Genomic DNA, 9,943 nt, shown 5'->3' on the forward strand with positions numbered 1-9,943 from the left:
AGGACCGACTTGCATGTCCCCCCCCCCCAATAACTAGCAATCCAAAAGAGTCCAGTGGAGCCTGAGCGGTGGGTGTTGCCCTCAGACACACTTCCGGTGACGTCAGGGGGTGTGGCATATGCAAATAAGTTATGCTAATGAGCTCCCACACCTCTTTTTCTACGAAATGACCCCTGGCTATACTCCTTCCTGAGCTGGGAGCCACAGCTGGTCAGGCCTCCTCCCTCAAGCCTTTTAAAGGCCTCAACCACACGTGAGGCATGCCCAGTGCCCTCCCTCCACAGAGCCCTATGGGATCATGCCCAAGCCCCGGAGGGACCAACAGCCCCTTCCCACACCCAGGGTGGAGTTTCCAGGCAGCTATCTGTCAGACTGCTGGAGGTCAAAGGGCAAGCTGTCAGTGATTGGCTGTTTCTTAAAGCGCCAACTTTAGCAATGCAGCCCCCGGTTCGCAACCTCACTTCTGTGGCCTGACAGCAGTTGTATCCAATGTTCCCTCTAAGTGGTGGGAGTCTTGTGAGGAGAAATTTCCACTTTGTGAGCTACCGTACTGGCATTAAAGTTCTGAGTGAGCGATTTGGCTGCTGCGTAAATTAGTTCGCTCTGGAGCCATCCTTCAGATGAGCGAAGACAAAAATGTGTGAGGCGGAGGCTAAAAACCTGTGAGCTAGCTCACCCTAACTCAGCTTAGAGGGAACACTGGTTGTATCCCAGATGTTTTATGTGCTTCTGACAGAGGATTTAACACTCCACCGCCACTCCCCGAGTTGAAAGGTGTTCCGCGGTCCTGCTGCAGAGCCCCACAAGTCATTACCCAGCAGCATCTCTTTCTCCCGGTCTTTGGTCCAGGGGTCCCCCACCTCTTTGAGCCTGCGGGCACCTTTGGAATTCTGACACAGGGTGGTGGGTGCAGCCACAAAATGGCTGCCAAAGGAGGCGGAGCCAGCCACAAAATGGCTGCCATGGCTTACCATCAGCAAAAATCTGCACAGCTAATTGAATTCCCCCCCAATGGCCAATCAGCTTCGCTAGGCAAAAATTGCACCTGGCTCCGCCCACTTTCTCAAAACACTTGGCCGGAGCCATGGCACCCACAGGCAGTGTGTTGAGAACCCCTGCCTTGGTCTGTTGTCAGGGAGCTCAGCGGAAAAGGCAGATCAGTGCCACATGGATGTAAATAGGAGGTTGAGGTGCCAAAAGCTGGGATTCGTTGGCCTGGATCTTTGTTAACTTTATCAAGGAAGCAGACGAGTAACAGAAACAGGAAGAGCTGCATTATCACTGTACTTAAAGGCAGCATTCCCTCTAAGCTGAGTTAGTGTGAGGCTAGCTCACAGTTTTTAAGCCTCCGGGCTCACACATTTTTGTCTTCGCTCAGGAAAGACGGCTCCAGAGGAAACTAATTTATGCAGCAGTCACATCACTCGCTCACAACTTTAATGCCAGTAGCTCACAAAGGAGAATTTTCTGCTCACAAGACTCCACAGCTTAGAGGGAGCACTGCTTATAGGTTCGACTGATTCACTCACAGCTGACTGAAAAGTAACCCGGGCATCTTTAAAGGGCATGGGCGTGCCACTGTGCAAAGGTGAATTCACAAGCCAACCTCTGCCATCCACCTGAACTCCGGTCCACAGCTTGCCAATTGACTAGCAGAGGTAATAAAGGCTGTTCTTTATGTGGGACGCTATAATTTTTTTTTTTTTTGGTATCAGACAGAATATTTGAGATATTCAATTGGATTCACACTGCAGCCCCGCAGTTAAGACAATGAGATCTATCACACACCAAGCATGCGTGATTTTTCATTCCGGTACTACTCCAGAGGTGCTCCACTTAAGTAACTTCCACGAATTTCTAAAAAGTAGCCATTTTGCAAGGAATAATTCACCCGCGGTATGCTGTAAATGTCAACACCGGGCTGGTTAATGCTAGTCATTCCCACACTTTATCTGATGGCACTGGGGCCGTTAAGAATTTTATTGGGGACAGATCATCAAGTACAAGTTTTAAGGGGGGGGGTTGAAATCCGGGTGAAGCTACGGAGAGGCGCATCCCCTATCTAAATGAGATTTTAAGAAAATCAAGCCGGTGGAGTTCTCATTAACGCGCAGTCGAAGCTGTCCTCGGCTGTTCCCAAATGTTCTCGAGTTGCTTATTCCAGCTCCCTCCCTCCCTCTTTAATTTTGCTTCCTGCATATTGTTTAAGAGCAGGGGGGTATTTAAGGACAGGCTCGATTCTGGTACCAATGGCCAGATCACGCTTTGGTCTCTGGGAGGATGCCGGAGAGTCACTCCCTGCCCGATTCTTTACACAGATTCCCACCCCCAGTTCTCTCATTAACCAGCCTGCCGTGATGCCTAAGTCATGTTGACAATGGTGATCACTGATAATAGCATGCCTCCAAACTGGAATTAGAAAGAGGGGACATTGGATTTATACCCTGCTCTTCACTCAGAGTGGTTTACCATCTCCTTTCCCTTCCCCACAACAGACACCCTGTGAGCAGTGTTCCCTCTAAGCTGAGTTAGTGTGAGCTAGCTCACAATTTTTTAGCCTCCAGCTCAGACATTATTAATGCCTTAGCTCAGGAAGGATAGCTCCAGAGCAAACTAATTGATGCAGCGCTCGCAGCTTTAATGCCAGTAGCTCACAAAGTAGAATTTTTGCTCACAAGACTCCACAGCTTAGAGGGAACATTGCCTGTGAGGTAGGTGGGGCTGAGAGAGCTCTTTCGAGAGAGCTCTTGGGAGAACAGCTCAGAGAGGACCCAAGGTCACACCAGCAGCTCCACGTGGAGGCGTGGGGAATCAAATCCAGTTCTCCCAGATTAGACTCCGCGCTCCTAACCACTGCGCCAAACTGGATTAGAAATCCACCAAACTGCACTTTCAATTTTGGTTCGGGGTGGGGAACAGGCTCGCTATTGATAGTGGTTACCACAGGGCCAAGCTAGACACAACACGGGGAGAACCCTAAATTGCTCTTCAGCGGTGTTATATTTTTAAAGACAGAAACAGCAGCTACACAAGGCTGCAGGAAGCACTCTGGGGGGGAGAGAAAGTAATCTTTCTGCCCCCAACGGTTCAACACAGGTGTCCCCAACCTTTCGGCACCTGAGGGCCCTTTTGGAATCTGACCACAAAATGGCCGCAACAGGAGACTGAGCCATACGCACAGAGGAAACCGAAGTGCAGGTGAGAAGAGGGATAATTTTTTAAAAGTACACGGGAAAGAGGAGTGAGAGAACAAAACCAACACTGCGCTAACAGCTACCACAGAAGGAACATTATTTTAATCTGTCCAGCCAATTGGACCTCCAGTGGCCGGTCAGAAGCCCAGACTAGTTTTCTACCAAAAAGATTTATGGGAGATAATGTACGTTTTGTGACTAATGCAAAATAGAAGGGGAAGAAAGCAGTTTTAGTTTTTATATGCCGAAAAAGCATGTGATAATATGACCTGGTCTTTCTTATTAAAGGGTCAGGAAGCAATCCTGGAGGTTTTTTTGTCATCTTCTGGGCGTGGAACAGTGGTCACTGGAGGTGTGGAGGGGGGAGGTATTTGTGAATTTCCTGCATTGTGCAGGGGGTTGGAGTAGATGGCCCTGGAGGTCCCTTCCAACTCTATGATTCTATGAATGCGACAATATATGAACTGTGGCTCAAAATTTATGAATCGGATACAGAATAGCCACACAAAGCAGCATGCAAAGATTTTAATAAATGGAGCATTAATTGAAGGGTTCCAAATTGAAACAGGAACAAGCCAAGGTTGCCCACTATTGCCACTTTTATTTATTCTTGTGTCAAGTAGTAGTTAAGATGCTGAACTGCAGGCTGTGGAAGGTCGGTAGTTCAGCAGTTCGAGACCCGGATGCCGCATGACGGAGTGAGCTCCCGTCTCTAGTTCCAGCGCCTGCCAACCTAGCAGTTCGAAAGCAAGAAATTGCAAGTAGATAAATAGGTACCACTTCAGTGGGAAGGGAACAGCGTTCCGTGCGCCTTGGTGTTTAGTCCTGCCGGCCACATGACCATGGAAACGTCTTCGGACAGCGCTGGCTCTTCGGCTTGGAAATGGAGATTAGCACCGCAACCCTAGAGTTGGATTCGACTGGCTTTCGAGCAAGGGAACCTTTACCTTTACATGTAGTGTTGGCTGCTAAGACCAGACAAGACCCAAAAATTAAAGGACTGAAAGTGGATGGAGAAGAATTTAAAATGAAAAGTTATGCTGATGATGGCATCCTGGCTGTTTTAAATCCCCATCTGTTGATCCCACATATAACAGAACAAATGGAAAAAATTGGGTCTTTTTCAGGTTATAAAGTCAACAAGGAAGAAACAAAAATAATTCTAAAATTTCTAACAAAGGAGGAAGAGGAAAGCTATCAGGAAGACTACAGGATGTGTAATAACACCAAATCCAGTTAAATATCTAGGAATAAATCTAACTGGACAAAATGATATATTATTCAAAGAGAACTATAAAATAGCATGGGCGAAGATACAAAAGGACTTGGAGAGATGGTCTAAATTAAAAATATTATCGTTAAGAAGGATCTCTGCAATAAAAATGAATATATTGCCAAAACTAAATTTTCTATTTCAGATGTTACCAATTCATATACAGAAGACTTTGAAGGAATGGCAAAAACAAATATATAAGAGCCAGTTTGGTACAGGGGTTAAGTGCGCGGACTCTAATCTGGGAGAACCGGGTTTGATTCCCCACTCCTCCACTTGCACCTGACTGGATGACCTTGGGCAAGCCATAGTTCTGTCAGAGCTTGAAAAAGAGCAGTTTCCGTCAGAGCTCTCCCAGCCCCACCTACCTCACAGGGTGTCTGTTGTGGGGAGGGGAAGGGAAAGGAGTTTGTAAGCTGCTCTGAGACACCTTTGGGTAGTGAAGGGTGGGGTGTAAATCCAATCTCTTCTCTTCTTCTATATAGAATGGCAAAAAACCCCGAAGAATCATACAAAACGAGGAAAAAAGAAGAGGCCTAGCAATAACTAATATCAAATTATACTACCAAGCAGCCTGCTTGGTTTGGATTGCAGACTGGATTAAAAATCCAGATGAAAGAGTAATAAAATTAGAAACAGCAGACTTGGACGCAGGACTGCATAGGTGTGAACTAAAAAAAATTAATGCGAAAAAATCTACCGCAAAACAGAAGACTTGTAATTAGAGACGGTTTATTTAGAATTTGGGAGACTATACGAAGGATAAGTCCTCCAATATCCCCTTTAACATCAACCATAGATGTATATCATGATAAACATGTAAGAAAAAATAATGACTTTATAATATATGGAGACATGATAAATCCACAAGACGTCTTGGCAAAAGATAAAAGAGGAAGGAGGAAAGTACAATGCCCATTATATTTTCAGGTAATCTCGAGAAATCTACACAGAAAGAGGCATAAGGGAAATAACAGAAGAGGAGAAGATTGGATTTATACCCTGCCCTTCACTACCCGAAGTCTCAGAGCAGCTTACAACTTCCTCCCTCCCCCCCACAACAGACATCCTGTGAGGTAGGTGGGGCTTAGAGAGCTCTCTTGTGAACTGCGCCCTTGAGAGAACAGCTCTGAGAGAACTGTGACTGACCCAAGGTCACACCAGGAGCTGCATGTGGAGGAGTGGGGAATCAAACCCAGTTCTCCCATATTAGAGTCCGTGCTCCTAGCCACTATACCAAACTGGTGTGATTACACAACAAAAATATTATTTATTAGGATTAATCTATCAGCTACTACTTCAATATGATACAGAGACAGAACAAGTAAAGACATGTATGGAAAGATGGATGCAAAACTTTGAGGAAGAGATCTCTTTTCAACACTGGGAAACTGTGGACAAAAGATATAAAATTCACACAGCTAGCCAAGCGCTAAGAGAAAACTAGTACAAGATGTTTTATTGATGGTACATCAAGCCCAAAAGTTATTGAGAAGATGGACAGGAACTATAAAGGGATGTGTTGGAAATGTAAAGAGTAGGATAGCACTTTTTACCATATGTGGTGGACATGCAAAAAGCCCAAAAAATATTGGAAAGAAATCCAGCGAAATCCAGAAAATCCGAAAAGACAATTTTACTATGAAAGCTCAGAATACGTTATTGGGTATTTTACCTGAGAATATTGCAAAAATCCCAGAAGAATTATTCAGATACATGATAACAGCAGCCAGAGTTACATTTGCAACAAAATGGAAAACAGAAGAGTGCCCAAGCCGAGAGGACTGGAAAGATAAATTAGCTGAATACGCACTAATGGCAAAACTAACGAATTATGTAAATAAAAAGCCAAGCAAAGAATTCCGGGATAAATGGAAAGCTTACCATTCACATTTTACTTTATAACCAGGGAGAAAAGATAGAAGAGATTGAAATACTATATACAAATTATTTTATTGAAATGCCTGAAGTGCACAAGTTATGAGACAGGAGAGGGTTTATTTAATATTCACTATATAGCTATCTTATTATTGCATGTTGTATGACCTTACTCTATGTTAAGATACTTTTAGAAATTATTAACATGTTTATTGGGCATTACATAGCGTAGTTTATGACTTGTGTTAAAATTTCATATTATGATATTACCATTTAATTCATATCATTTGATGTTTGGCCCCTCCTCTGTCAGCGTGCTGGAGGCAGTGGCTGCCGAAGGTGGCAGGCCTTGCCCATCCACAGCACTGCACGCCGGTGGCAGCAGGCCAAGCCGGGCTGGCTCCTTCCCTGCCCTCCCACCCGCTTGAGGGCCCAGCATGCCAAGGCAGCCAGCCTCTCCCCACCAGCTGCCCGAGCAAGCAAGCGAGCGGTGCACATAGCGGTGGAGAGCGAAGAACAGCCGCTTGCCGCCTGCTACAGCCATCTGCTCGCCAAGCCGGCTAGCCTCATCCCTCTCCCCCACCCAATGGCACGCTAGTTGCCCCGAGTGACAGCCGGCGGGCCCATGGCTGAGGGAGCGCATTTCCTCTTGCCACCCCAAATCCCTTTTATAATAAGGAGAGGTTTCTATTTGATGTTCTCTTCACATTTATTAAAAAATAAATAGAAAGAAGTCCTGCCGGTCAAGTGCCCCACCCACTTTCTAAAAACACTTTGCAGGTGCCGGGAAAAGTATGGGCGCAATATTGGGGACCCTTGTTCTAACAGATGAAGGCACCAATACCACCTGTGCTGTTAACCACCTCTTAAAGGGAGACCATGAGTATTAATAGTATATGGATCTGCAGGGGGAGAGGCTGGTTCCAATCAGTGAAAGCACACCAAGTAGACAGAATCATCTTCCCTCCCCTCCACACCCTTGCTTTGATCCACCATGAAGCTATTTCCATTTCTGAAGCGCAGGGATGACTGCCCATCCTGAGAGCAGCAGATAAGAACCTCCTGGTGATTCCTGGCCCCAAAGATATCCGGCTGGCCTCGACCAGGGCCAGGGCTTTCTCAGTCTTGGCTCCAGCCTGGTGGAACTCTGCCAAATGACACCTGTGCCCTGTCTGATCTATTAAAGTTCCGCAGGGCACACAGGGCAAGAGATGTTCTGCCTGGCCTTTGGTTGAGGCCAGCGGCGGTTCCTTTACTTCTGCCCAGCACTCTCCACTCCCCCCCCCTCCCAGGAAAATCTGAAAGCTAAATATGCCATTGGTTTGAATATTTATGCTGGATGTTTTTATATTGAACTTTGTAGTTTTAACTGGTTTCAACATTGTATTAGATTTCATGTTGTTGTAAACCGCCCTGAGCACACGTCAGCAGGGAAGGGCAGTTAAGAAATCGAAATAAATAAATAAAATCCTTATGTTCCACTGAGCCCAATATGGCTGTCGGAGCAAACCTATCGTATTCACAAGCCAAGAGACATCCATAAAGAATTTGTGTGTGCAAGGGGCGGAAGGGGCAAACTCATTTAGAAACCCAAAACCATGTGGCTCAACCGTAATGCCAGCAGGCAACGGAGAAAATTCACATTAAGCATTCGTTTTACCTACTGCCACCCCATCCTGCCAGCCCCTTCTAAATCCAACACCACAGAGCATGGCTTTCATCTTGTAATAAACGTTCATGCCCAACTGATAATGTTAAACTGGGACCGGAGGACAGACAGAGAACAATTCTTGCGGAAGAAACCAGGTGGCCGGAATGAAGTGAAAGGGGATAAATCCTGCGTAAGGAATTAACGGGCAGTCTTGGGGCACCTCGAAGGGCAGCCCGTAGACGGTGGCGAGAGCACATTTCATTAGCAGCAATCTGGTGTAGGAAAACTCATGGCACAGTCTTCCAGGCAGGGCCTTTCAAGTGAGTCCACAAAACAAGCCCGCCTACAAAAATGTTGATCAGTCTCTCTGCTCACGCTATGCTGCTCATCGGTGGCCTAAAAGGAGCTGATTTTTATCAAGATCCCCTGGATGGAATTACTAATTACTACCAACGACCACCAGAGTAAATATCTAAGAGCCACTTTTAAGCCGCCGCAAGACACCCCCCTGGAGAACTTCTTGTGTAAAGGAGGTTTTACCTGTCCGGCAATCCTGTCCAGATCCCGCTGCCCCTGTGGAGTAAGTTTGCGACCTCTGAAATAAAACCCACAAATAAGATCAGCCCTTTCAAATCATAGCATCCTCACCCCCAAAATATATACCACATTTTCACACCTTTGCTCCCCTTCAGCAGGTAAAAGTTTCACCCCAATCCCAGTTTCCCCTCCAAAAGCACAGGCACATGCAATTCATAACTATTGCAGAGAAGTAATTCTTCCCCAAACACAACACACTGAAAGATCACAAAACAGATCAATCCTCAGAGATTCACAACGAGGACGTAGTGATGGCCACAGGAATAGATGGCTCTAAAAGGGGATCAGACGGATTTATAGAGGACAGGTCTGTCAGTGGCTAATAGCCATGGCGACTACAGGGAACCCTCCACGTTCAGATTCTGAACCCCAGTGCCAGGAGGCAACATCAGAAGAAGACCTCGGCCTCTGTGCCCTGTTGCTGGACCTCCAGACGAACTGGTTGGCTGCTATGTGACACAAGATGTTGAACTAGAGGGACCACTGGTCTGATCCAGCAGGGCTCTTCTTATGTTCTTATGATGTCCTTGGCCTCTATGCCCTGTTGCTGGACCTCCAGAGGAACTGGCTGGCCACTATGTGAGACAGGATGCTGGACTAGAGGGACTACTGGTCTGATCTAGCAGGTCTCTTATGCTCTTATGAAGTCTTTGGCCTCTATGGCCCTGTTGCTGGCCCTCCAGAGGAACTGGCTGGCCACGGTGGGAGACAGGAGGCGGGACTAGAGGGACTACTGGTCTGATCTAGCAGGTCTCTTATGCTCTTATGAAGTCTTTGGCCTCTATGGCCCTGTTGCTGGCCTTCCAGAGGAACTGGCTGGCCACGGTGGGAGACAGGAGGCGGGACTAGAGGGACTACTGGTCTGATCTAGCAGGTCTCTTATGCTCTTATGAAGTCTTTGGCCTCTATGGCCCTGTTGCTGGCCTTCCAGAGGAACTGGCTGGCCACGGTGGGAGACAGGAGGCGGGACTAGAGGGACTACTGGTCTGATCTAGCAGGTCTCTTATGCTCTTATGAAGTCTTTGGCCTCTATGGCCCTGTTGCTGGCCTTCCAGAGGAACTGGCTGGCCCCTGTGTGAGACAGGATGCTGGCCTAGAAGGACTATTGGTCTGATCCAGCAGGGCTCTTCTTATGTTCTTAATCTCCGGTGTCAAACAAGCCATTTACAGACGAAGAGCACAGTGTCCCTGCACGGCTTTCATGATACTGACACTACTTTCCTTGTCCCGTACACTTATTTACTTAGGGCTACCATGCTGGACGAGGGCTTCACATCCTCTGCAGACTCACCCATCCTGGTCTTTCTCCACCATCTTGAGCCCTTCCAGAGCCTGTAGAACCCTCCTGGC

At 46.8% G+C, this 9,943-nt stretch overlaps 1 protein-coding gene across 1 annotated transcript in view; it reads right to left on the minus strand.

Annotated features, from left to right (window-relative positions):
• The window catches only part of RPS19 (ribosomal protein S19), a 21,527-nt gene that overhangs the window by 497 nt on the left and 11,087 nt on the right, over nt 1–9,943 (minus strand). The window contains 2 exon segments of the mRNA XM_015408499.1: nt 8,537–8,591; nt 9,885–9,943. The exon segment at nt 9,885–9,943 is cut by the window's right edge and continues 3 nt beyond it. Of these exon segments, the coding sequence (XP_015263985.1) occupies nt 8,537–8,591; nt 9,885–9,943 (114 nt within the window).

This window comes from Gekko japonicus, unplaced genomic scaffold (assembly GCF_001447785.1).
Source record: "Gekko japonicus isolate JY-2015 unplaced genomic scaffold, Gekko_japonicus_V1.1 scaffold1014, whole genome shotgun sequence".
NCBI lineage: Eukaryota > Metazoa > Chordata > Lepidosauria > Squamata > Gekkonidae > Gekko > Gekko japonicus.